Source organism: Halichoerus grypus, chromosome 4 (assembly GCF_964656455.1).
Source record: "Halichoerus grypus chromosome 4, mHalGry1.hap1.1, whole genome shotgun sequence".
NCBI classification, from domain to species: domain Eukaryota; kingdom Metazoa; phylum Chordata; class Mammalia; order Carnivora; family Phocidae; genus Halichoerus; species Halichoerus grypus.
The window spans coordinates 136,931,187-136,958,661 of NC_135715.1; the positions used below are offsets into that span (position 1 = coordinate 136,931,187).

General features: G+C 43.6%; 1 protein-coding gene and 1 long non-coding RNA gene across 7 annotated transcripts in view; one reads left to right on the forward strand and one right to left on the reverse strand.

The window, feature by feature from the left end:
* WIPF1 (WAS/WASL interacting protein family member 1) overlaps positions 1-27,475 on the reverse strand; it is a 118,260-nt gene that overhangs the window by 17,694 nt on the left and 73,091 nt on the right. For 5 of the 6 annotated variants that reach the window (XM_036075782.2, XM_036075781.2, XM_078071011.1 and 2 more), the window contains 2 exons: positions 7,606-7,694; positions 3,156-3,285 (listed from right to left, as the gene is read on the reverse strand). In XM_036075782.2, coding sequence (XP_035931675.2) covers positions 3,156-3,285; positions 7,606-7,656 — 181 coding nt within the window. In that variant the 5' untranslated portion in view covers positions 7,657-7,694. Of the gene's footprint in view, positions 1-3,155; positions 3,286-7,605; positions 7,695-24,497; positions 24,704-27,475 lie in introns of those variants that run through there. The other variant, XM_036075779.2, reaches the window with a different exon arrangement.
* Positions 1,779-27,326, forward strand: LOC118525215 (uncharacterized). Its single transcript, XR_004912039.2, has 3 exons — positions 1,779-1,899; positions 2,598-2,748; positions 26,886-27,326. It is a non-coding gene; the product is annotated as an uncharacterized LOC118525215 (long non-coding RNA).

Sequence of the window (27,475 nt, forward strand, 5' to 3'; positions counted from 1 at the left end):
GAAATTGTGAAAGGGATGTTTTTCCCCTTTTGTAATTGGTTATCATTGGCATCAGAAAATTTCATTTGACATCTAGTAGACCATTCTGCTAATATTTTCTAAATTAATATTTATAAAAAATTTATTATCTTGGATTTCTACTAGACATATGGTCTGCAAATAATAAAGGTTTTGCTTCCTCTTGTCTAATAGTTGTATATCTTATCTTAGTTCTAGTTTATATAAGTAATTACTTTGATGACTGAACTTGCATACGATATAAATTATTAATATTGCTACAGGCAACCATAGTTCACTTTTAATGAACACGCCTTTACCCTGGAATTACTGGCACTTTAAGGCAGGTAATTCTTTGTTTGTGGGTGGCTGTCTTGTTCTCTGTAGAATGTTTACAGCATGCCTGGCCTCTACCCCCTAGATGTCAGTAGGAACCCCTCCTTGGCCAAGTTGTGACAACTAGAAATGCCTCCAGACATTGCCACATGTCCCTTGGGACACTGATAGATAGCTTTCTTTTTGTGTTTGTGCCACCTTGGTCAAGTTTGAGGTTAGGACCATGCGAGTCTCATCACATCTATCAGATAGCTTTCCATTTCTTCCTATGTTTGGGAATGATTTGTAGAGCATTTGCATGAGCTGTTTCTTAAAATCTGGAAGAACTTACTGATAAAATCGTCTGGCTCTAAAGCTTTTTAGAGAGAAAGTCACTTGGTAAAGTGTTCAACTTTAGTTTTGCTCATTGGAGCTTCATGAGTGAATTTTGGTAAGTTTATGCTTTTTGTTAAAAATTAATTTCTTTAAGATTTTAACATGTTTTAGCATATAAATTCATCACAGTATCCCTAATTTTGAAAAATTCACTTTGAATCTCTTACTAATCTACATTCTGAGTCCTACTTCTATTCATTTGTGTTTTCTTTTTTTCTCAATTAATTTGATCCTAAGCTTGTGTTAGCTCTGCATTTTTTCTAGGTGTGGAGCCTTCTGGGATACCTATGGGAGCTCTGCCGATAGAAGAAATAATCTGATAGTGAACTGACAAGGATTACTTCACCTAACAAATCAAATTACAATAACAATTTCCAGAAGTATATGCAAAATGGCTTCCCTATAAAATTAGTTTTTTTACTAAATTATTACCAATATTAATAATGCCCTTGACATTCAAATATTACTCATTAATTAATGATACATTTTGGAATAATGCACTTAAACAAGATACCTTTACGTGACATCGAACATTCAAAGAGATTGATGCACTATCAGACATCATTCATCAGTTTTCTTACCCGGACCATTTGTGCATCTTTCAGAGGGAGAAGGTAAAGTAGTTGATGATAGCTAACTGGCTCATGGTCATTTCCTTAGGAATCACACTGCAGGATAAGCCTGGATTAAGAGCTTAATCATATATAACCATGGTCAACATTTTGACATAGAACCCAGGGAGGCTTCAGCTGCAAACAAGTACAAAACTATGGGTGGACATCTGCCGCTTGCAAAGAGCCTGTGACAACAGTACGGGTGTCCGTTAAGTGCACGGACAACAGGGCATGTGCTGGGTTGCATCTTGTGTCCATGAAGCAAAGTATGTTCCTAAACATCACTGAACAGCTGGAAGGGAGAAGAACCAACATTTCTTTCCATTTAATGGCAGGAGAAGTGGACCCTGAAGAATACAATGAGTTTTTAATAGTAGATTCAGGAATACGCCACAGAATGCCCCGTGTCCTTCAGTATCAGTGGGGAATTCACATCTACTTCTCTCGAGCTCTGGGTTCCTTCTCCTGGGGGAAAGGATGACTGCGCTCTGCCCCAAAGGCCAGCAGTGTGGGGAGTACCTCCGGCCCCATGCCTGGCACCAGGACTCAGACGGCTTTGGACCAAGGCTCCCCAGAAGTAAGTGGTGCTGGGCTCCCCTCAGGGAGAATTTCGTGACACCAATCAGGAGGACTAAGGGATTATAAAATAAGCAGATCAGTTTTGGGGGCATTTTGACTAAGAGGGAACTGTGTCAAGTCAAGGGTTAAAAGACCCCATAGTTCCTTCTGGAGGTTGGTGTACCTTCCCCTGCAACACATAGCGTGACAGAGCAGAGCAACATGTGAAAGCTTTTGTCTTGGTCTTCCTCCTTTCCATTTGCCTCCCGCACCAATGTTCTCACCTAACTCTGAGCCTTCTTTCTTCTCCACCCATTAGGCACTTTTCCTAGAAATTCTTCCTGAACACTTCTAATCCTCGACTTGGCTAAAATCCTGCATCACTGTTCACCGTTTACAAAGCTCCCTCTGGTGATTTTGGAAAGTCAGTCTGTTTCCTATGGAGTCCAGATGGGATCTGGGTGTAGGATGTATTCTGGGGACATCTAGCTGGCAGTGGAAAGGTCTAGGAATGTGAGGGGACAATTTCAAGGGCTGGTTATTAACTACCACTAGATTCTAGTCATGATACATTTTCATTCTGTTGTAAATGTTAATAGGAGTTCTGTGTTGTGGGTACCTGTTTGTTTCTACATACCCTGCCTTGTTCTAGAAAGTATCTCAGACTTGCGATGGGCAGATAAGCAAAGCTGTGATCTCATTTCCTCTCTCTCCCAGCTCCTGAAAATCCTGTCTTACACCTGAATGACACATCCCAGCCCACAGAACACTTTTGCATTGTCTCGTCTGTGGCTCACAGCAAACTGTGAGGGCGGCACACCGGGCATTATCTCCATTTTACATCTGAAGACAATAAGGCTTGGAGATGGTAAGTGATGGATGTGCCAGAACTCGAACCTACATCCTTTGATTCCAAGGCTGGGGCTCTTTCCATATTTCATGCAGCCTTTTGATCTGTGGTGCAAAGAGTAATGGGTTAACTTCCAGAAAGTGTTGTGAATAATTCAGAGAATCGCTGCTGTGTGTGCCTTGGACAAAGAATTATTATACTGGCTTCCTGCAGCATTAGAGGGAACCCAAGCCGGAGCTGTGGCTACAATGAGTGATACAGTCCCTTATTTTGCTAGCTTTGCAGCTGTTGTTAACCAAAAAAAAAAAAAAAAAAAAAAAAAAAAAAAGAAAGAAAGAAAAGAAAAAGAAAAAAAATCTTTTTGGAAGGTTGATTGTTAGGCTGTAAATCACTTATCTCCATGGAAAACAGCTTTTTTCACTTACTGTCCAATATTGGTGCACTCCTGTCATTGGTGACTGTCTTCTTCAGTTTCTTCCCTTTGCTGATGTCAGAGAGAAGAGCATTTCTCCCAGCCTGTTCTGACTTATTCAAGGTAGGTTTTTCCGTATTGGCCTAAAAGGAAACCATGCAGACTTATATTCATTTCTTGAATTAAAATCATCTACTACAACACCCAGTGGGGACAGCTAGAGTCCTGGAAGCTTATGATCGAGGTTCTTGGCAATAGGTTGTAAATTCTCCACAAGTTTTAGATCCGATGTCATTCTTTTTAAGACCCAGACATTTGGGAACAGATGCAGCAATAAATTACATTCATTTTTAATGCAGGAAGAGTCAGTCCCTGATAAAAGTCTCTAAAAATTCAGACCACAATCTGGCCGTAACCAACAGAGCCAGGGTTGGATGGCTCGAAACGAGAAGGGAATTTTAAGTCTGAGAGGATTCTGCTGGATACTACAAGGCTTCCTCCCCCAGAATGTGCCCTGAAGAGCAGCTTCTCTCTCCTAACCTTCAGAGCTAACCTGGAGCAAGGGGAAAATTGTCTCTAGCCAAAAGGGTCAGCTGTATGTGTTTTAAATCCATCAAAATTTTAGAAAATAATTCCCTCTGTCTATATTGCTGAAGATTTTTATTTTTCTTTTGAATTTAGGGCAGATTTGAGGTGTAATTTACATACAACCAAACTGCTACTTTAGTGTATAGTTCTACAGGTTTTGAAAAACATACACAGTCCTGTGACTACCACCACAATCAAGATCCAGAACACGTCCATAACCCCCCAAAGTTCCTGCATGCCCTTGCCTAAGGTGTTTCTCATATTTAATTCCTTTGAAATCTTAGCTCACAGAGATTGCAGAGTGGACCAAGGTGCTGCTTTAAAATGCTTAGGTATTTTTTCATTTTTCAGAACTCCTGGGAAAGATCTGTACTATGAAATTGGGATCTCGCTTCCTCAGGGTTATTTTAGGGAGTGGGGACACTGAGAGCCCAGCACACAGGACTTGGAAGAAGTAGGCATGTGCCTGGGTCTGACACATGGGGAAACTGGCTTGGTCTGGCCTGGACCCAGGGAGAGCTGGCTTCCCCAAACCCAGAGGTCCTTCCAGCAGGCCTTAGAGGCCTTCCAGGCTGGCCCCAGCCCTTCTGAAAGGATCTGGTTCCAGAGGAGCCGGTGAGGGGCGCAGGAAGTAAAGCTGGGGCAGTTTAGCTTGATACCTCACCCAGCGATTTATTATCAGAGTTAGAGGCAGAGGGAAAGCTAAGAAAAACCCTGAAGCAGGGTACACAGAAGCTCTGTGTTAAGCTGAAGGGTCCTGGAATAATGATGAAGTATTACTTGCTCGTAGTAACAGCAGTTAACATTTATATAGCGTTTACTATGGGCCAGGCACTGTTTTTAGCACTTATATGTGTATTAATTCAATTAGTCCTCATCAGCCCTGTGAGTCATTATTTCCATTCTAGAGACAAGGAGGTAGAGGCACAGGGAGGTAAAATCATTTGCCCCCGTCACCCAGCTAGTCACAGGAGGAGCTAGGATCCGAACCCTGGCAGTGTGATTCCAGAGCCTTCCCTGTAACTTGACAGAAGGGTAAATGTGGGATCTAAAATGCCCCTTGCCCACGTTGGGGAGCTGCTGTTAAAGGGTACAAACTTACAACCAGAAGATGAGTAAGTCTTGGAGGAGTACAGCATGGTGATTATAGTTAACAATATTGTATTATAAACTTCAAAGTTGCTAAGAGACTAGCTCTTCAATATTCTCACCAGAAAAAAGGAATGATAGTTATGTGATGTGAAAGAGGTGTTAGCTAAAGCTAAGGTGGTAATTACATTGCAATATAAAAATGTAGCAAACCAACATGTTGTATAACTTAAACTTCCACAACGTTAAATGCCAATTATATCTCAGTTAAAAAAAGTAACAAAATACCCCTTCCCCACCCGCCTCCAACACTCCCCTAAGCAAGCCTGTTAATATTAGCAGCTTCTCAGCACTTTCAAAAGTGCTTTTTACGTGTACGGTTCCTGTTTGCTAATGGAGTCATCTTCTATTGCTCTGAAACTTGTTTTTTCAACTTGACGACACATCTTGGACATCTTGGAAAGAGAACTTTTAAAATTACCTACTGTCTTCATTTTAAGGATGAAAAAAGTCTGAGGCCCAGAGAGGTTAAGCAACATGTCCACCCCGGCTCTCTTAACCTTGGGGTCAGCAATTTTCACTGGCCTCCTGTTATGCCTCCAAATTTATTTTGATGCCTGACCTCCTTGGGTGCTAATTCCTCTCACGTGGCAGTCCAGAACCCTAACTGAGCTGTCCCACCGGATAGTGCCCTATGATGGCCACCAACCCACCTTTCCCTTTGCTCATCTCTTTATCCTGTTTCTCTAGGATCTTGCCTTTAGTCACATAATAATGGATAGAAATGAGTTGATAGGATAAATTTCAGTCATTCTGGTACTACTTGCATGACTCGTATGTCTTCTCAGCTACCTGTATTATTATTTATTTGTATTTTTCATTAAGTCAGTTCACGATATTATTTATACTGTTTTTCAGTGAATATTTTCTTTTAAATTAACTCACTATTAAATCCGTAGTTTGATGTGCTAGTTATAAATTTTAGAACACACATTAAAATCAATACATGAGCATTAAAATAAAAAAAAAAAATTAAACCACATACTACCCAGCTAGTGGTATATACAAAACCACACTTTTGGGGAAATATAGATAAATAAATCCCGCTATGTTAGCCAGATCAGAACTTTTCTTTCTTTTTTTTTTTTCCCCAAGATTTTATTTATTTATTTGAGAAAGAGCACAAGTAGGGGATGGGCAGAGGGAGAGGGAGAAACAGACGCCCCTCTGAGCAGGGAGCCCAATGTGGGGCTCAATCCCAGGACCCTGAGATCATGACCTGAGCCGAAGGCAGACTCTCAACCGACTGAGCCACCCAGGCGCCCCTGGATCAGAACTTTTCAAACTTACCTGAGTGAGGGATCAGTTTTTAAAATTTTTTTTTCCAATTCATTTTGGACTGATACTTTTTTAAAATAACAATTAATTATTAGAAAAATGAATTAGCGGGCACCTGGGTGGCTCAGTCAGTTAAGCATCCGACTCTTGATTTCGGCTCAGGTCATGATCTTGGGGTCGTGAGATCGAGCCCTGTGCCCTTGCCACTGGGCAAGGAGTCTACTTAAGATTCTCTCTCTCACCCCTCCCTCTGTCCCTCCTCCTTCTTGCTTGCACATGTGTGTGCATGCACTCTCTCTAAAAATAAATAAATATTTTAAAAAAGAATAATGAATTACTTAAAAAAGAGACACACAAAATACAATCTTAGAAACAATAAATATAACACTATTGTCAAATTGCTGTGTTTCTTAATGCTTACTCTTAATTTCTGTACCTGTCTCCTTGGGGCCGCTAACTAACAGCTGGAGGACCACACTGAGTAGCAACAAGCTAGTAGCAACAACTAGGTTCCAACCTCAGATGGGCTATATAAATGTGTCCTGTGGAAGCCTGTGCAAGAGATTTTTCCTCTCTGAGCCTCAGTTTCCCCAAGTAAAAAGGACCCATCACTGTGAGGCTTCTCAGAAGTGAAGCCTTCACATGCCAAGGGTGGTAAGGGGCAATGGGGTGCATCTGGGAGCCTTTCTGTATCACCATGTAGAGGGCTGCTGGCTTCCTGTAAGAGGGTGCACTATTTTCTGAGGACAGGTCTATCAAGAGACCAGTGAAGAAATGCCTTTGGAAAGTTGACATCTAAATGTAAGGATAGATTTAAAAATTTATTTATTTGAGAGAGAGAGAGAGAGAGAATGAGTAGGAGGGGCAGAGGGAGAGGGAGCGAGAATCTTAAGCAGACTCCACACTGAGCATGGAGCCCTACACGGGGCTTGATCTCATGACCCTGAGATCACGACCTGAGCCAAAACCAAGAGTTGAAAGCTTAACCGAGTGAGCCACCAGGCACCCCTGCAAGGAAAGACTGAAAGAAGGATGTGAGTGTTGGAGGAAGTGGGGATGCGGGGTGGTGGATGATAGTTGCCAAAAAAAAAAAAGAGTGGGAAGAAGGGAAAAGTCAGAGAAAAACGAAGAGTGAGTCTGCAGGAAGCGTGAATGACTGCATTTCATACATAGACCTGGGTTTCTGGACTGTCCTGTCCAGAAGTTGTGGGAAGGGACAGGATGTTTCCATGACGGACCTGACAGAGGAAACCCCACTGACGCACCTCCCACACGTGTCTGACAACCGGCCCTTCAGGGTCTCAGGCTGGCTTACTTGCAGCGGGAAAACCTGCCCTATGGTTTTTACGCCAGAATGCAAATACATGCAAAACAAATGCGTGTGCGCCAGGTTCGACTTCATCTGGTCCGCTTCTTGAGCCAGCAGCAGGTGGCAAGGGGCCACTCACCAGAGCAAATGTTGGCGGGGGTGGGGGCGCCGGAGGGGGTGGGACGGGCATCTTGGACAGCTACACTTTCAACAGTCTTGCTGGTCAATCTGTAAAAACAAAGCAAAAAGAAACAAAACTTGGTCATGTATTAGACTTTTTAGTAATACTCTATTCTAATCTTCCATCCCTCCTTCCCACCAAAGTGACAGCTATTCACATACGCCAACTTTGTTTTTTAGATTTATTTTTTTGAGAGAGGGGGTGGGGGGGCAGAGGGAGAGAATCTCATGCAGACTCCCTGCTGAGTGCAGAGCCCATCGCAGGGCTCGATCTCAGGACCTTGAAATCATGACACTGAGCCAAAACCAAGAGTCCGACGCTTAACCGACTGAGCCACCCCAGTGCCCCCAGGCCAATTTTTATAAGGGGTGTAATCACCTTTACAACATTTGCTAAGATGTTACTCTTCTGGAAGGATCCTAGCAGGGGAGGTTTCTGAGCCCAAACGCCTTAAGATATTGGAAGCAAAACTGGTGCCTCACACTGCTCAATTCCCTTACCCACCAAAGCAGGTCCGGGGAATGACACCTGGAGGGACCTGCGCCTGGAGCCCACGTAAGCTGGAAGGTGATCAAAAAACTGCTAGAAATGTATCCTGGCAAATCTGATGTGCCCCTGGCTTCTCAGTTCCACCACGACATCCTTTCTTCCTCTCTACTCCCACCCACTCTGCGCCCACTGGTTTTCTTCTTGCAAATGCCTGGCATTCTCCTGGGTCTGGGCACGCACTGTAGGAATGCAAAGATGAATATTTTTCTGGTCTTGCCCTCAAAGGTCTTACAGTCCTCCAGGGGAAGAAGGAAGGAATAAGGTAAGGCAGGCAGGTAAGATGGGCAAGGGGCCCGGATCCCATCTTTGTGCTACTTGGCATTTCCTTATAGGATCGAAGTTTTTTAAAAGAGGGAAAAAAAGAGACAAGGTCCAAACCTCTGAGTCTGAGGCTGTTTACTGGAAATACACTTCATTAGAAAAGCTTTCTGCATAGTGTGACGGCTCTGGAAACAAGGGGAAACCAGACTGTGGCTGGCTGGGAGAGTGCAGGGAAAACCGGGCCAAAGGGGGCAGCCTGGCAAACATCAGGGGCTGAAGAACCTACAGGGTGAGCGAGGAAGCTTCCCAGCACTTCCACCAGCCATGACCATGACCCCGCCCCGTGCGAGTCCCATCCCTGAGCCCCAGGTCCCAGCACAGGGCCATGCGCTCTCACCCCCAAGTAATCCTGGCTCCTCCCACTCAGTCCTTGCTACTCAAGTGTGGTCCTGGCTCAGCAGCAAGGGCGTCACCCCGAGCTGTTAGAAATGTCAAACCTCAGCCCCTCTCTCCACCCACCGAATTTGTTTCGGCACTTTAACAAGATCCGGAGGTGACCCGTGGGCACTAAAATTTGAGCAGCCTGTTGTAGAATCTGAGCCTTAAGCCAGTGCGCAGCCTGGGACACTCCCCACCTGAACCCCATGGAACATGTGTCCTGAATTTCAAACAGCAGAATTATCTTCCTTTTGTTCTCCATCTCTCTTAATGGAAAAAAAAAATTATTTTTATTTAGAATTTAAAAAATTCAGTTCAACCACGAAAAGTTAATGTGGAAAACTTACACCTTGAAACACTACTTTCTATTCAAGGACTGCTAGATGGCTTGCTTCCTGTGAACAGACAGGGAAGGCAAAATCTAAAAGGACATGGCTGGACTTGTGAAGGCTGCTGGAAGGCGGAATTAAGACAGTTTGGAACAGTTCCGTTCCAAGGCAACTGCTGAGAAATGAAGCTGCGGAAACGCCGCGGCAGCCACAGCTGTCCCTGACTGACGGTCCGCGGGCGTGCAGGCACCTGCCACGTCTCGAACTCCTGCCGCGACGCTGCTGACCAGCATGAGCCCGCTCGTCTCCCAGGGCACACCGCGACTCCGAGGACCTGAGCAACTCACTGAAAGCAAGTCCTCTCAATCCCTGGTCTTTCTCGAGCAGCATTTTTGGGCAGGGAAAGAGCTCACTAGTGTTAAAGCTCAATCTGTTTTTCAATAAGAGACTGGCTCAGACAAAGCTTCTTTTAAAACGTGTTCCTTCAATTGGCCTTTTCTGCGTGACACCAGTTCATCACCTGTGGGGCCAAGCGGGCGGTGTGACCAGTGCTGAGGGCCTGGGCTAGGAAGCCTGTCCTGGGGCAGAAGGCACCCGAGGCCTCACTGTCACACGTGTCCTAGGACCAGGAGGAAGGATGGGGATCGGAAACTGGATTCAGGTGCAACGAACTGTGAAAGACGCTGCAGCCAAAGCAGTGGTATTAAAGGAGCTGGAGAAAGCAACTTACCAAGGAAGGGGGTGGCCAAGGCCGCCTGGAGGGCCCCAGGGGTGCGCCCCGTGGAACAGATCATCCACGTGCTTGGTGGATGAAACCACCCTCAACCCTCTAATGCACTGTGTCGGACTCCCCCATTCACCAGCTAACCGGTCAATCCCATTATCCTAACACCGAGCAAGGAAGGAGTGGATTCTTTCTGCTCAACGACCAGGAACCTCTTAAGGGCCTGGTTCTCATGAAAGTCAGTCCCCAGTTGCAAAGATCAGGTTGAACTCCTGTCCAATACATCTCAGGGGCCAGACTGGGGTATAGGGAGCCTTTCAGGGGACTGCCACCTGTCAGACCTCTTTAATCTAGTTATACAGCTTTCTGCTGTGGCTGTTATGGTTCTGTCTGTGCACTAACTGACTTACAAATAAACCTGTGGACCACAGAGGCTCGGCCTCCCCCCACCCCCACTCCCCACCCCAGCGGCCCCAGCTCAACCACAGGGGGAGGATCTGCGGCTGAGCGCCCTCACTATTTTCTCCTCTCCACTGCTGTGGCCACATCCCAGCCCCCATCTCGCCTTCTCCCCCCCTCCCCTCCTCCTCCTCATCCTCCAGGCAAACTACTCCCACCCGAGTGCTCGAAGGTGCTCGCTTCAGGGGTCTCTCTGCTCCTTCCTGCTCGTCTGGCCTTGTCCAGGGTGGGGCCTTGAGGGGAGCTTTTGAGAAACCCCAGACTCCAATCTTGCCACCTTAACCGCCCGGGTCAAAGAAGACCAACTCCTGTCCCCCATGCGAGGCTCATTCCTGGCTGCCTTCCCACCGGGCTGTGAATTCCACCAGCTTTCCTTCATACCTGGTCCAAGGTAGGGTTCTCACTAAATACGTGTGGAGTGAAAGAGCCAGGTATCACACAAGCAAGCCATGTGCTGGCCACTGGAACAGCTCCCAGCATCAACCCCGAGGTTTGGGCGAAGAATGAGCCCTACGTCAGAAGGGCTCGCTAGCCTTAAGTCCCGGGACCTGCTTTGCTGGCAGAGTGACTTCACCAGTGAAGCAGCACCCAAAGCCTTGGGAGAGTCAGGGCTTTCCTCCTCTCATGGAGTTAACAGCCCACATCGGAACCAGAAATGGACCTTCCCAAAGGACCTCACAGCAGCATAGATCCTAATGGCCTGGGCATTCCTAACCTGGATCCTTATACCTGCAGGGTCTGTGGACAGAATTCAAGGGTTTGTGTACTTGAATGAAGAAAAAAAAAAAAAGGACCTATTTAGTTCCCCTAAGCTCTAACTAAAATTTAGCATTTCCTTCAATTATAAATGTAGGCTGAAAACCACAGTACCTGAAACTTTTTCACTAACAGTTTTTCACATGGTATTTCCACATCATATTACAATTGTCGCAGATCTCTTTTGAAATTATGGCAGTGTTTCGATCTGTTGCTAGATCTTATTGTACATACTTCGATATAACTAGTTTCTTTTGTATCCTGTGTATTTTGTTTTATGCATCTAATAACAGTCAGAGAAGGAGTCCTTTGGGCTTTATCAGACACTAGTGTAGTCTATGGATGAAAAAGGTTAGACTCCCTATGAGGACATGAGACCAGGGTCGGGCACAGATGATTCTGAATCTTTGCTGTGATGCCTAACAACCTGGGATAAGAGACTACCCTCTCTGGGCACCCCCTTCCTGCCTGTGGAACGGGGTTGTGGGAGGATGAATGGAATGGTTCACGGTGAGCCCCCAGATGGGTCAACGACCAACAGATGGGTCTAGATCTGTCTTCCTTGAAGGTGAGCATGGGTCCTGCTGGTGTGAGTGCTGCTCGAGCACCTGGCAAAGGAGGGACTGACCTGGCACCTGACCCAAGGTCCTGGCTTTGCCCAGAGTCCCCTGTGGATAGAGCTGTGCAGAGCTGGATGGAGGTAGCCTGAAGACTTGGCCTTGCTGCATTTGGTTCTTCCTTTGGGAGGAGCACAGCAGGAAAGACAGCCTTGTCCTGGGGCCAGGAGGGGCTCTAGAACAGGGGAAATAACTAAGGCAGGGGTTCCCAAAATATCGGTTATCTCTTGCATCAGAATCAGCTGTGAACTTTTTGAGAACAACATGTCCTGCCTCCCCCCCAGTTAGGCTCCATAAAGTTGAAGGATCCCTGACCCACCATTTGCTGATTCTTCCCCTCCCACCCTACCCCCAACCTTGGGCATTGAACTTTTAAGGATATACACTTTTGACAATTAATTTCTTTTAAAGAATCATTTCCGTGTTAAATAACTTTGACCATAGGGAGAAAAGCCAGACTTGTCTAAAATGTTCACATTGCATGTTGAATTTTATGTGCCCAAGGAAAACCACAGGGATGGAAAAGGCTTTTTTGTTTTCACACACGGTGCTATGGGTTGAACTGTGTCCCTCCCAAATTCATGCATCAAAGTCTTAACCTAACCCTAGTACCTCAGAAGATGACTGTATTCAGAGATAGGGCCTTTAAAGAGGTGATTAAGTTGGAATGAGTCCAACTTAGAGTGGACCCTAATCCAATATGACTAGGGTTCTTATAAGAAGAGGAAGAGACACAAGGGATGTGTGAGCACAGAGAAAAGGCCATGTGAGGACACAGGGAGAAGGTGGCTGTCAGCAAGCCTGGAAGAGAGGCCTCGGGGGAAACCAAACCTGCCAAGGCTTTGATCTTGGACTTCTACCCTCCAGAATGGTGAGATGATAAAATTCTGCTGTTTGAGTCACCCAATCTGTGTTTTCATTGTTGTTGTTGTTGTTGTTGTTACAGCAGCCCTAGCAAACTAATACACAGATTTAACAATACATGTCCATCTTTTATCCATTGTAGACATTATAAGATAAGATAATGGCTTTTTTTGAACTCAGGACCCTGAGATCAAAACATGAGCTGAGATCAAGAGTCAGATGCTTAACTGACTGAGCTACCCAGGTGCCCCAAGATAATGGCTTTTGAATAGAATATCCATCAACTGATTTCTCACCCAAGATATCTCTAGATTGTCATATACTGAAGAAATTAAAAATCAACCTGAACCCTGGGGTATGTGATTGACTGCCAAAGTTTTATTTAATAACTGAATGAATCATTCAAAAATCATGAAATTTTAGTGGGAAAAACCACTGAGGTGAGGGTAGGGATCTACCAATAAACCTTTTATAAGGGAATTGGCACTATGGATTAAGAGAATAGAGCAGAATATTTTGCATAAAGAGCTTTAAGAATTCGTTAATTGGTTCTTCTATGTTGCCTACACACACAGACACACACAATATATATATATCAATATTTAGAAATTCTGGAATTTCCTAGTTCTGTGAAAGAAATGGTTGACTTTGTTGGTTTTACTATAATGTTATTAGGTCAACATCATGGTTTAAAACTTATATTAGACAGCGTCACACAATGACCCTAGACCAACCAGGGCATCTTGTGGCTGAAAGCCATTTGCTAAAGATGTAATATTAGTTATGACGGACACCTTGTGAGAAAGAGTGACTTGTTCCTTCCACTTCCCATGATACAGCGGACGTATTCTCTCCAGTGTCATGGCCAGCTAAAGGCTCAACCACAGCCCAGACGTCAGTCCGGACTGCCCTAGGAAACTTCGGTTTTTCTCTTCAGTGTGTTCATCCAAGAACACACGATTATCTCTGAATGTAAAATGATTAATTAAGATCAAGAGAATTGGCTAGTCATTTAAGTAAAGGGTTTCTTAGTCTCATAATTATAGCCAACTTAAAAGTCATTCTAGAGCATAATGTGTGAGGCCTACATTACAGAATGATATGAGGAGGGGAAAGATTTCCAGTGCTGTCCAGTGAAAACATCTGATAATCCTCAGAAGCCTGGCCTCTAATCCTGAGTGGGGAGTGAATCGGCCAAGTTCTATTAAGGGGGGATAAAGGCAGGTTTGTCCAGTTATATTTTATTACCATTTTGGATTATTCAAAAATATAAAGCATTTTGCTATATCCATCTTGCCAATGGTCACCCTTAAATACTATCTTACCTAAAATGAATGGAAAAAGTAAACTTTTTTTTTTTTTTGCAAAAAATTGGGATCAATAGAAGAGTATTTTATTTGCTCTGTGTGTGTGGGGGGGTGGTTAACAGAAATAATACAACTGGACTGATCTAAAGGTCCAAATGTTCTCTTCTCCTGTTACTTTCTATTCTGTATCTTATTTTTATTTAGATTCATTTATGTTTTACTTTATATATAATGTTCTTAAGTCATTTTTATGTATGTATTTCTCACATACTCTTGGCTTCTTCAGGTTATTTTAAGATTCAGTTAGATCCCTCAAAACCTCTCCCCAGAATTAATACCTCATAAATAAAGAAGTCCTTCAAGGTATCAAACTCATAACAAGATTCCAAGGCTCAGCACCTCATTATGCCCTGCACTAGTCCCTGTAACACCTATTTTACCTGCGAGAAAACCCAATGGTTGAAGATGGAGGCTTGTCCAGAGCCTCTGAGCCATAAACAATATTGTTATCCCTTGCCACCCTGTTGTTCCTAATCCTCATACTTTACTGACCTCCATCTCTACTGAACACAAAATTTTCACTGTCATCAATTTATGTAGTGCTACCTTTAGCATCCCTAAAGATAAGGCCTGCCGATATCAGTTTGCCTTCAGTGGGGAAGGAAAACAATACACTTGCATGATAATACCCCAGGGTTTTACTGAGAGTCCTTCTTCTTGAAAACCTTAAAAGCTGACTTAGATGACATAAAGTTTTCTGGAGGCTCTACCTTGTTACCATAGGTAGATGACTTGCTTCTCTGCTCCTTTTGCCAAGCCCCTTCACTGGAGGAAAGCAGCCACCTGTTAAAACTTTTAGCCTTAAAGGGACACAAAGTCTCCAAGGAAAAATCGCAGTTTGTTCAGACTCAGGGTCTGTATTTAGGACCCCTGAGTTTGGAAAAGCACTATATTTAGATTCAGATAGGCTGAGTAGTATCCCGAACTTCCCAAAACCTAAAACTAAGCACCAATTATGAGATTTTCTCAGGCTAACTGGCTACTGTCAAAATTGGATTCCAAACTTCTCTCTTATGGCCCAACCCTTATATATTTTACTAAAAAAACAACAAACCTGACCCTGTTATTTGGGAAGATCAAGATGACACAGACTTGGGGGCCTTAAAGAAAAGGTTAATAAAGCTCCCTGCCCTTGGGTATCCCAATTACCAGGTTCCTTTCTTTCCTTTTTGTGAGAGGGAAGAGAATGCCCTTGGAGCACTCACCAAAAAATATGGAAACTGTCATCGAGCCATAGGGCATTATTATAGCCAACAACTGGAAGCTGAAGCACAAGGATAGCCCCCTTGTCTCAGAGCCATTCCTGTCACTGCCTTTTTGGTTGAGGCCACTAAAGAAACAATCATGGCTCCCCCTCTAACCATCTCTGTGTCCTTTGCAGTAGAGGCCCTTCTGAATTCTCAGCACACTCAACACCTTTCAGCCAGTCGCTTCACCTCCTGGGAAAATCCCCCACCAGCTGTTCATCATGTAACTCTTCCTTGCTGCAATGCCCTTAACCGAGCCATTCTTCTGTCGCCCTTCCCTGATGAGGCCTCTCACAACTGCTTCATGCTGACACAGCACCTTTTCACTCCCTGGAATAATTTACAGAAGACTTCTCAAATCAATGCACATCTTTCATGGTTTACTGACGGGTCTTATTCAAAGGGTGAAAATGGTAAATATGCTGGGCACACTATTACAACTCTTTTTAAAAGAGTTCCTTTCCTTTAGCCCAACAGGCTGAATTATAGGCTCCTACTTGGTCTTGAACCTTGGCCGAAGGCAAAATCACAGACATCTACACTGATAGTCGGTATGCCTTTGGGGATGTTATGGAAACAGCGGGATGTCTTACCTCTAACGGAAGAAAATTACAAATGGCTCTTATGTCCAAAATTTGTTAGATGGCCGTACTTTTACCAGCTGCTCTGGCTAGTGTTAAAGTCCCTGGGCATTCTACACCTGACTCCCTGGAGGCCAAAGGAAACCACCTTGCTGATGTTTCTGTTCAAAACACTGCTCTTAAAGGAACCAATCACCAAACCTCAGTCATGGTCCAAAAGGATGTTCCTCCAAAAAAAAAATCTCCAAAAACTGACAAGAGATGTCCAACAATTGGCCCCAGAAAGGAAAAAAACAATATTGGAAGTCTAATAATTGTTGGTTCAATAAAACAGACAGAACTCTGGCTTGAACCAAGTAACAATGCAGTCCTGCCAAAGACTCTAAAATTCCCATTACTAACCGCTGTACTTGCATGAAATCCTTGGTCTCCTGATAAAATGAGAGACTTTATGAAACAATACTGGTGGGGAAACATAAGGCTGCAGAAGTGCACACGTTGCTTGTCCTACCTGTCTAACATACGACCTTGGGAGTCACATCCACACTGCTCCCAGGCATTTTTTAAATGCCCCGTTGGACCGTTAGAGGTTTGGCAGATAGGTTTTACTTGGGTCCTCCCATCTCATGGAGAAAAATATGTTTAAGTCATGGTTTGTACGTTTTCTCGCTGGATTGGAAGCTTCCCCTTTAGCCAGGCTACCCCCACTTTTGTGGCTAAAATCCTATTAGAAAAGATTATTCCTACCTGGGGAACCCTTCTTGAGCTCCACAGTGACCCAGGAACTCACTGACCGAGCAAGTGCTTCAACAGGTCTGTGCTGAGTGGTGGGTGCCCCAGCACTTTCACTGTGCTTCCCACCTTCAATCCCCAGGGTTAGTCCAATGCACAAATAACATTATTAAGACTCAGCTGGTGAGGTGTCTGGGTGGCTCATTCGGTTAAGCGTCCAACTCCTGATTTTGGCTCAGGATCATGAGATCGAGCCCTGTGTCTGGCTCTGAGCTCAGCAGGACATCTGCTTGAGATTCTCTCTCTCCCTCTTCCAGTGCCCCTCCCCCTCTGCATGTGGGCACGCGCACGCGCTCGCTCTCTCTCAAAATAAATAAATCTTAAGAAAAGAAAAAAAAAAAGACTCAATTGGTAAAATTTGTAGAGACCTTTCAAATAACCTGGGCGAAAGTATTGCCGTTGGTCCCTCTAAATCTCCGATCCAACCCTTTGGAACTCATAAACTGTCGTCCTTTGAGAATGTCTCAGGGTGCCTGATGCATCTGGCTCCCACCTCTTTTGACAGCTGATGAAAGGAGATATACTTCAATATTGTAAAAGCCTAGTTGCTTCTGTTGAAAAGGGCCCAGCTTTAATAGAACAATATCTTCACAGCTCCCAGGAGATGAAGACCTTAAATATCACACCGCAATTGCAACCCAGAGATTTCATCTGTTGGAAAAGACACCTCCATAAGAAAAGACACCTCATTGGAAGGGCCCCCCTTGGTACTGTTAGCCAACCCTTGTGCCACCAAACTTCCGGGAATAGACTCCTAGATTCACACGTCACATCTAAAGAAGGCACCAAACCCTTACTGGACCTGCACACCAATTGGTGGTCTGAAAGTAGAGATTTTGGGGCACGGAAGAGGTGACAACTAACGGAGACAGCTTTCCCAAGATTGCTGCCCCAGGCCTATATATCCTTTTCTCTTTGTTACTTCTTACTATATTTTCTCCCCTTCTTCCTTGGACAGATGATGCTCTTACCCACATTTCCCAATCTATTACAAAAGGAGGAAACGCCTCTGATTGTTACCAGAAACCTTGATCTGTCCAGGACCATAGTGACCCCTTAGCTTATCCTATCAGTAGTTTTGCTGGAATCCCATATGCTACTGCATGCCTAAACTGTTCCTCAGGTCCCTTTCATAAGGCTAGAATACTATATCCACACACCTTGTTCCCTGCCTCAATTTAACCCAACCTTTGGTTGGAGAAATGAGCTCTCTTGAATATACATATATATAAAAGACATTGTGCACAGCCAGCGTAAGTTAGACCACTGGTAAGCTGGCTGTCATATCTATATGTTTAGGAAGACCTTCCATATGTGATAACATGGTATTTAAGTCTGGGTTGAATGATACTAATGCCTCTACATAGACAAATGGGTCCATAAATGCTCATACTTATGAGGCAGCCCTATGGGCAGCTCTTGGCTACTCTTCTGTATGTGGAGGCTTTGGAAATGGCCTCTATGCCTGGGCAACTCATTGTCCTGACAGCTGGAGGATGAAAGGACGGTGTGCTCCTGCTGTACTCACCGCTCTATTTTCTCCTCAACAAAAGAGCAGCTTACCAATGGTCCAGCTCACTAAACTTTCATGGCTGCATTAAATGAGAACTTCTAGGAGGTGCATATGGCTTGGGTTTGCCTCTGTAAAGAGAGCCTTCACCCTTCAGTCTAATGAACGCATGATCAGACATCTCTCCCTGACATTAGGAGAGCTGGCTGATTCCATAGTCAAAGCAGGAGCGGCACCACAAGGATCATGTAACTCACTGGCTAAAGTAGTTCGGGATAGGGGCGCCTGGGTGGCTCAGTTGGTTAAGCGACTGCCTTCGGCTCAGGTCATGATCCTGGCGTCCTAGGATCGAGGCCCACATCGGGCTCCCTGATCATCGGGGAGCCTGCTTCTCCCTCTGACCCTCCCCCCTTCTCATGCTCTCTCTCTCATATAAATTTTAAAAATCTTAAAAAAAAAAAAAAGTAGTTAGGGATAGGGATAATCACAGAGCCCTCGATTACCTGCTTGCTGAGCAAGGAGGCATTTGTGTCATAGTAAACACAGGGATAAGCTCCTCTGGAGAAGCAGAAACCCAATGGCACAAATTTAGGGAACAGGCACACTGGCTACAAGAAGTTTCATCTAATTCTCCATGTTCCTCTGTTCGGTTGGCTACCTTCAGGCCCAGGATCACGGTGCAGAACCATCATATAATTTGAAATTGTCATGTTGCTTTTAATTATGTTTTGTATAATTCTTTTAAAGTTTTGTATCTGTTGCCTGTCAACTTTGTAGAAATGATACCCAATAAGGTGATGCTAACCTAATGCTTCAAGATGACCTCCAATGTGAACAACCTTGACAAGATACAGACTTTGGATGGGAAATGCCTGTGGGTTCTCCCTCTTAACCTTCCTTGTTACTCAAATGTGGCCTTAAATGGTTTCCAACTGCTATGCACTTATCCTCTGGTACGGGACAGGATGCCCAGTAAAGGTCCTTCCTGGCAGTGAGGGCTAAGTATGAGCCCACGCTTTTTTTTTTAAGATTTTATTTATTTATTTGACAGATCGAGAGAGAAAGCACAAGCAGGGGGGGCAGCGAAGGGAGAAGGAGAAGCAGACTCCCCGCTGAGCAGGGGCTCAATCCTAGGACTCCCGGATCATAACCTGAGCCAAAGGCAGACACCCAACTGACTGAGCCACCCAGGTGCCGCTGGATGAGCCAACTCTTGATCACTGATACTTTTAAGGAAAGATCTTGACCAAAAGGGGGAAATGTGGAATTAAATAATGGAAACCTCATTTAAAATGAAGTCAGGAGGCCAGAAAAGGGAGCTGTCAGATCCTACTAACTTGTCCTCAATTGCAGACCCCAATAGGAAGAAGCATACCTTGCATTTTTTAATAGGAAGAAGCCTACTTTACTACCCCAGAAGGAGGAAGGAAGATTTTTCTCCTTGCCCAGCAATAGCCCAGCCAATGAGAAACCATCGCAATTCGGCTAATGAGAAACTGTCACCACCTGAATTCTGACTTTCCTCCAATGGGCTTTCATTCAAAGCTGTCCCAACTTCCTCCTTTTTCTCTGTAAAGTAACCTTCCTCTCCTGTGATCTCTGGGTTTGCCTATGATTTTGCCACAGCTTGCATGTCCTGAATTGCAATTCTTCTGCCATTCCCAGATACTGGCTGTTGTATTTTAAAGACTGACAACACAAAGATGAAACTAAAACATGGTGGTTGTATTTAACCACTGAAAGAAGCTTTCAATAATAATTCAATTTTAGGGCGCCTGGGTGGCTCAGTTGGTTGGGCGACTGCCTTCGGCTCAGGTCATGATCCTGGAGTCCCTGGATCGAGTCCCGCATCGGGCTCCCTGCTCAGCGGGGGGTCTGCTTCTCCCTCTGACCCTCCCCCCTCTCATGTACTCGCTCTCTCTCATTCTCTCTCTCTCAAATAAATAAATAAAATCTTTAAAAAAAAAATAATTCAATTTTAGGTGAAAAGGGGTTGGGGTTAATAATAGAAATAATTTAGAGATATCCTTGACATTTTCAGGTATATCCTTCCAGCTTATAACCACACACACACATACCCCTACCCCCCCATATATATACACACACATGTACCTTTGTTTGACCAATAAATATTAACAGAAGGAAATTTATAATATATATAACTCAACGGCGTTTAATAAGAAAAGGCTCTTAAATTCATATTGAGTTATTACAACCTTAAAAAAATTACTGCAGAAGCATTCATTATAAAGGCAAGGAATCCACTCCAGGTTACACTGTAAAAATAAAATCATTTTAATAATAAACTCAAATTGCTGCTAAAATCTTGAATTTTAAAAAGCCCGTTTTGGGATTCCTACTCATAATTCTGATGGATTCTACTCTTCAGAGACTCCTGCATGATGCAAACTTAGTTGGATGTGTTTAAGATCTGAAAACCATTAGAACTAATTAAGATGAAGTTGGCTTTGTTCTTCAACTTCCTGTAAAAATGCTCAACAGGAAAATTGATGCTCACAGCAAACCACAGCCATCCTGTTTCTTCAGCACAATCTTTTCACAGCTGCACTTGCCTGTAGTTTCTATTTTATGATACAAGTCACAGCGCAACATCTCTGCGCCCCGGCCCACCCCCACCCCCACAGCCCCAGCCTGTCACATTTGGCCATCTTAGAAATTTTTAATATCTTTGCGTGAAGTTCACTTCTATTACTGTTACTCTTCCTCTCCTCCGGCCCAGGCTCAGAAGGCTGCAGGCAATGAGGCAATCAGCAAGAAGAGGAAAAACAAAAGGCTGCTCAACCCAAGGGGAAGCACAAGGTGGAGAAGAGAAACAAGCTTTCCTTTGTAAGCAAAGCAGCAGCCTCACCCAGTTAGTTGTCACTAATTCTCAATCCGAGCTACAACACATGCTTTCTGTCCACGGAACCCCTCATTTCTCAAAATGTACTTGCTCTTTTCTTGATCATCACTTAAGACAATAACTGACTTGAATCCTGCTCCTAGGTTGTCTTCTCAATGGTAAGGCTTTGTGTCTTGCTGTATTTACAGCGCCCTTGGCTATTTCAAAAATACCTCTTTTAGAGTTCTTTTAGGTAAACAGTTGGTTAATTTGGGGGAGGGGAGTGGGAAAGGCATTTTTCAGAGAAGACATTTTGAAACATCTGCAACGTCATTAGGATTGGTAGCACACAAATGCACAATTTTACTGTAAGAGTAACTGTTGGGAAATCAAGGTTGTGAAGTAAAATGATTTTTTTAACCGCTGCCATACATGTTTAATTTAAAAGTTAATGCAATTTATAGGGGCGCCTGGGTGGCTCAGTTGAGCATCTGACGCTTGATTTCGGCTCAGGCCCTGATCTCAGGATCCTGAGATTGAGCCCCACGAGCCCCTCCCCCGAGTTGGGCTCCGGACTCTGCAGGGAGTCTCCTGGAGATTCCCTCCCTCTGCTCCTCCCCCTGCTCTCTCTCTCTCAAATGAATAAATAAAATATTTTTTAAAAAATTAATGCAAATTGATACACATCCAAACCCTTTGAAAAGTGAGACAATGAAGGTAAGTCATTGTTTAGTGGTGGCAAAAGGAAAGGAGCCCTTCTGTACCTTATCCACAGAACTAAAAAGTATCACATTTCCTCCCACTATTTCCCATCTCTTCTAAGTATTCTGTCAAAGGGGATCAAATCTTAAAGCTAGAGTTTTCTTTTTTTTTTAAGATTTTATTTATTCATTTGAGACACAGAGATAGAGAGAGACAGAGAGCATGAGCAGGGGGAGAGGCAGAGGGAGAGGGAGAAGCAGGCTCCCCGCCGAGCCTGGAGCCCAATGCGGGGCTCGATCCCAGGACCCTGGGATCATGACCCGAGCCAAAGGCAGACGCTCAACCATCTAAGCCACCCAGGCGCCCCCAAAAGCTAGAGTTTTCTTAAATCCTCAGCACCACATTTCGTTTTACCAGAGGATTAAGATCTACCCCTGTGCCCACGCTCCCAGCATGTATGTCAATACACTCAATATATTTAATCCATTTTATCATTGAAAGTGTAGTCTTGTAATATAAGCAAAAGTGTCAGCAAATTTACTTCTGAAAAGGCCAAAAGACTTAGGAAGGAAAACGTCTTCCTTGAGGTTATTTGCTTTAAAGATACTGTTGCTTTGACATTTAAAACAAAGCATTTGTAATCCCAGAGTCTCAGGACTGGAAGAGGGCAACTAGTTGCCCTCTCCACTGCATTTATGGAAGAAGCTCTTGAAAATATAGGAAACTTCTTTATACTTATATATAGTTGTTAAGTGGCCTTGGGCAAATTACATAGCCTAAGTCCAGTTCCCACAATAAAATGGGGGTAATGGTACCTACTCAGTAGTGTTATTCAAAAGTTAAATGAGGCAAATGCTTAATAAGTATTAGCCATTTTTTAAAATAAAATAAGGAAAAGAGCCTAACATGTAGCAAGTCCTCAATAAATGTTATTGTCTTCCCCCGCTATTTAGTCATGAGAAAGAAACCATAAATTGATTTAAACCCTGGCCCACACATACACACCCATGCAAACCTCCGTATTACAGATGAATGGTGAAGGGAGATGTGTATAAAGTGCATTTTAAAGCATACTAATTAAGGCATTCCTTATTCTAGTATATTTTTTTCAGTTTAATTTTCAGGAGCGAGGATTGCAAAATACAGACAGAGGTATTTATGATATTTCAAGGGAAATGCTCTTTTCAACAAGACGTAAATGTATGGCAATTTGGATAAACAAAAGTGAGTCCAACCTTAAAGCAGAAATGTTCCACAATTTAAACAGCTAGAAACTTACAAAGTAAATGACATGTTCATGAAATGTTAATCAGACTTCAAAAGGGCAGAAAACTTGAAAGGTCCAGAAATTAGGGAGCTCACTTCCTCTTACATTTTAGCACAGGTTGGGCAACTTCTAGCCCACGGGCCACATCTAGAATCTAATATCATCAATGAGCAGGGTGAAATTGCTGCTGGACCCCAGGGAATCATTTTTATCATGGGGAGTTCTCTGAATATTGCAGTTTATCTGGCATCCACATAATCCTTAAAAATTTAACTATTAGAGCAATTCAGGAGCTGTGAACAATTAACTCGTGTCTGAACTTTTCAGAGAACAGTGAAAACCTGACTGTGATTCTAAATAAATCATTTAAACCTCTTTAGACTATAAGAGGAAGAGTTTTGACTAGATGAAGTTCCAGTTCAGAAGCAACACAACTTTATGAAGTTAATGGGTAATACTTAAGACCCACAATTCCAATCACGAGGAAGGACATGGCTCCCACACCGCCTTTCCCAGCCTCTCCCACCTTCCTCGCTCGCTATCCTGTCTTACTCTTTCTCTTGCCTTTTCACTCATCTTTCTCTCTACCAAGCTGTTCTACTTTTCTTAATCAGAATCTTCCTGAAGACTTTCCTCCATTTTATCACTTCTCCATTTTCTACAGTATACTTATACCATTGAATTATTTAAAAGAACTTATACTTATTGATTAAATTTGTATGTACCCTCTTAATATTTTAAAGCTGTATTTTATATTTCTCCATGGGGAAAAAGGAATATGTCAAGTCACTTCTTCCTGCCCCGGAGGCAAAAAAAATTTTTTTGATACAAAAAATTTCCTTAATCCTAATCTGTAGGTCTCTGAGTCCATTGCTTGAAAATTTTAAGTTATAATATTTTATGACAAAATGTTAATCATATTAGCTGTAAATAGTTATAACAAATGCTACAGAATTTGATTAGCAGAAGTAGCTATGCACTGCACTGTTAGGGGTTGAATAGAAAGATTCTAAAGACAGACTGTCTTCTTCCTAAAATACTCTGTCTAGAAATGGTTTAACTTGGGATTTGAACTTCGTGACGTATCCGTAGCAACAGAAAGGCAACAACACCGCAGTCCATGGTCCTTTCCTTTAAAGTTTCCAGTGACTGCCTTTACTTTAAAAGTACTTACTGCTACTCGCCAAAGCGACAGTTCAAAAGCAGTGTGTGGACAACTGTACCACACATTGAAAGGCTATACTTACAGACAAAAACCCCCATTTTAAATGGGGAAAAAAAAGTTCCTGTGGATCCAAACTTGTCCAGTGGTCAGGAAAAATTCTACTGAAAATCTTGCTTACTTTTTGGTACAAAACACAAGTTATGAATTGCCCACAATCACCACAGTGTTGAAACTAGCATTCTCTGCAACAGGAATAGATTACATGGTCTTCTACTGAAAAATCAAACTATCTCAACATACTATGGCCCATTAAAAGCCTTTTCGTTCTTCCCTCTAGCTGATAAAGGAAATACATTTAGTTTGAATATAACTTTTCTTACCGTTAAAGGACACCGTAGGAAGGCATGATGGGGGACACAGGTAGACAAGCAAGATGTGAGCCCAGAGAGAAAACCGTCCCTGAAAAAGGCATCATCTTCCAACCCAAGTGTGGGGTCGTTTTTGGACAGCCATTTTGGACAAGCTCTGGCCTCTTGTTAAATGTGACATACTGAGTCAGAGGCAGACGTCTTTCTGTGGTTATTCGCTTCCTGTCTGATTAATTTGTTGTTTGTTCCTTCCTCCTTTGCTGCAGAAAAAGAAACTAGATTGGCTTTACTTAAGAAGCAAGCAAGAGGAAAATACCCCTAAATTTAAAAAATTAAATGTTTCTCTTTTCCACAAGGTGTAACATATCTGTTTGGTACAGTGACAAGAGGAGATCAGGATGTCCATCCAGTTGGCAGGCCAACATTATTCTAGATACCTGCACAGAAATAATTATTCACAGAGCCTGAGATTCCTTCAGGAAAATGCGGCTTGAAAGTATCACTCTCAATATTGACTATACCATTTAGTATTAAGGAAAAGAGTCACCAGGCACTAAAAGCTCTCAGCTACACCAATAATTAGGGTAATGATTCTTCCTCATCTACAGAGCATTCAAGTGTGTAGAGAGAAAGTCACAGATGCAGGTGAAGAGAGCTGGTCAAGTGTATGAAGGCAAATGAGTTTTGAAATGTGATTTTGGTGCCCAAGTCAGGATAAATGATACACAGCTCAAGTCCTGTGAAGATCCAGAGCTTTCTGTGCCAGTTGTTTTGCTTCTGTCCTCCATACTTAATGGGATAACAATAACTCTCCCAGAAGATGCTTGACAAAAGCACAGAGATAATGAGTGCAGAAGGAGGAAAGGCAGATTTCTCATTATTAAAGGACCCTAAGAAGTGGAGAGGCAATGGACTACATGTACAAAACCTTGAGTGATGCACAAATATTCTGAAAATGCTCATCATTTTCTCTTGAGCCATCTGAAAGGTTCAGACTTACATTTGCAATGCACAGTATGTAGATCAGAAGAAAAACTCCAAGAACAAAAAAGTTATCAGTCAAAAGAATGAAAAACAGAGGCAAGTTTCAGAAACTAACTTCATTGTAAAATTAGAACTCTTGGTCCTGATTGTGATTCAGAAGGAAAAGGGGTGAAGAGCCCACAAATTGCCTACTATTCCCACTTCCCTGTAAAATGACAGGACCAGGTAGACCAGTAGTTCTCAATTCAGGCGGCGGCTGGAAATGGGTGGACTCATTTGTAGTTGGGATGAGAAGTGGTGGGTTGGATGGGGGGCTCTGTAGGATGCAGGGGTGGAGCCAGGAATGTGGCTTTTCCTAGGATGCTTTGGATAGTGTCACCCAAAATACCGACAGTACTCCTACTGAGGAGTACTAGGATAGTTGATATCTGCGGCTCCTCCAGACTCTCAGTTCTTTGAGATATAAATCTAGCTGCATGAGTAGAATTTTATGACGCGAGACCATGGCAAAATTCCTGGAAGTAGAGCACTGAAGGATTAGGAATGGAGAGTCCTGCCATCCGACATGCAGGTGTGGGGCACCCGACAGAGGTGGAGGCCTGCGGCTAGCATCTCCTTCCCCCTCCACTAACCTCAGGAAAACAGAAAACTTGATCAACTACCAAGTGAATGCCTGAGTGAACCTTTGAGAAGTCTAACTCTAGTTAGGTCTAAAAAGGGAACATGGGCAATAGGATGCAATTTCAGAATTATTTTGAAGCTCTCTCAGTAGGGCACTGCATATACACGCACCCACACAAATACACCCTCACCATGCAGTACACATACAGTTCACGTCAGTCCCCTCCACCAGGGATGGCTCAGTTAGGAGGTAGAATCACTTAGAAGGCTGCAGCCCCCAAGACACACCAGAGAGCAGTTGTCTAGAGTTTGGTTCTATTTTCATCTTTAATGAAAACGTATAAATACAGCCAACTTTGGACGCATTTATGAGGTGTCTACTAGCCACCATAGGATATAAATCAGATAACATTCCTCCCTTGCTTAAAACCCTCCAGTGGTTTCTCATTCCACTTAAAAAGTCCAAACTCGGCCAGGAGCCCGCAAGAACCCATATCTGGCCCCGCCCTAGCCCTCTGACCTCATCTCAAGTAACATCCCTTCTTGCTAATTTACCTTCCAGCTCTTTCCGTTCCTTAAATGCATCCAGCTCATTTGCATCTCGGGGCCTTAGACTTGTAAGACCTCCCCCCAGCACACTCATCTCCTGGTTCCTTCTCATTCCTCAGTTGTCAGCAAAAATGCCCCTCCTCGTGCCCCATCTCTGGGCCTGTTCTCATTTACACACAGCACGTGTCACCACTCGACATTCTTTTCATCAATTTAATGGTTTGTGTACTTGTATGTCCCCACTAGAATTCAAGCTCCATGAGGATGGGGACCTTCCTTCCTGCTGTCGTTTCAGCATCTAGAACCGCCTCTCACACTCTCGGTAGGTGCTCAATAAGTATGTTGAATGAAAAAGAAAATCATACCTCCTAAAAATTCTTCCATAATATAACATCCCCTAAGACCTTAAGACTGGGGGCGTCTGGGTGGCTCAGTCGTTGGGCATCTGCCTTCGGCTCAGGTCATGATCCCAGAGTCCTGGGTTTGAGCCCCACATCAGGCTCCCATCTTCTCCCTCTCCCACCCCCTTTGCTTGTGTTCCCTCTCTCGCTGTGTCTGTCAAATAAATAAACAAAATCTTAAAAAAAAAAAAAAAAAGACCTTAAGACTGTTTCCTCTTGGGGTGCCTGGGTGGCTCAGTTAAGCTTCCAGCTCTTGGTATCGGCTCGGGTCCTGATCTCAGGGTCATGAGCTCGAGCCCCACGTTGGGCTCCGCGCTCAGCCGGGAGTCTGCTTGAGATTCTCTCTCTCTCCCCTTCTGCCCCTCCTCCTGCTTACGTGCTCCCCAAAATAAATAAATAAATAAAATCTTAAAAAAAAATTGTTTCCTCTCAAAT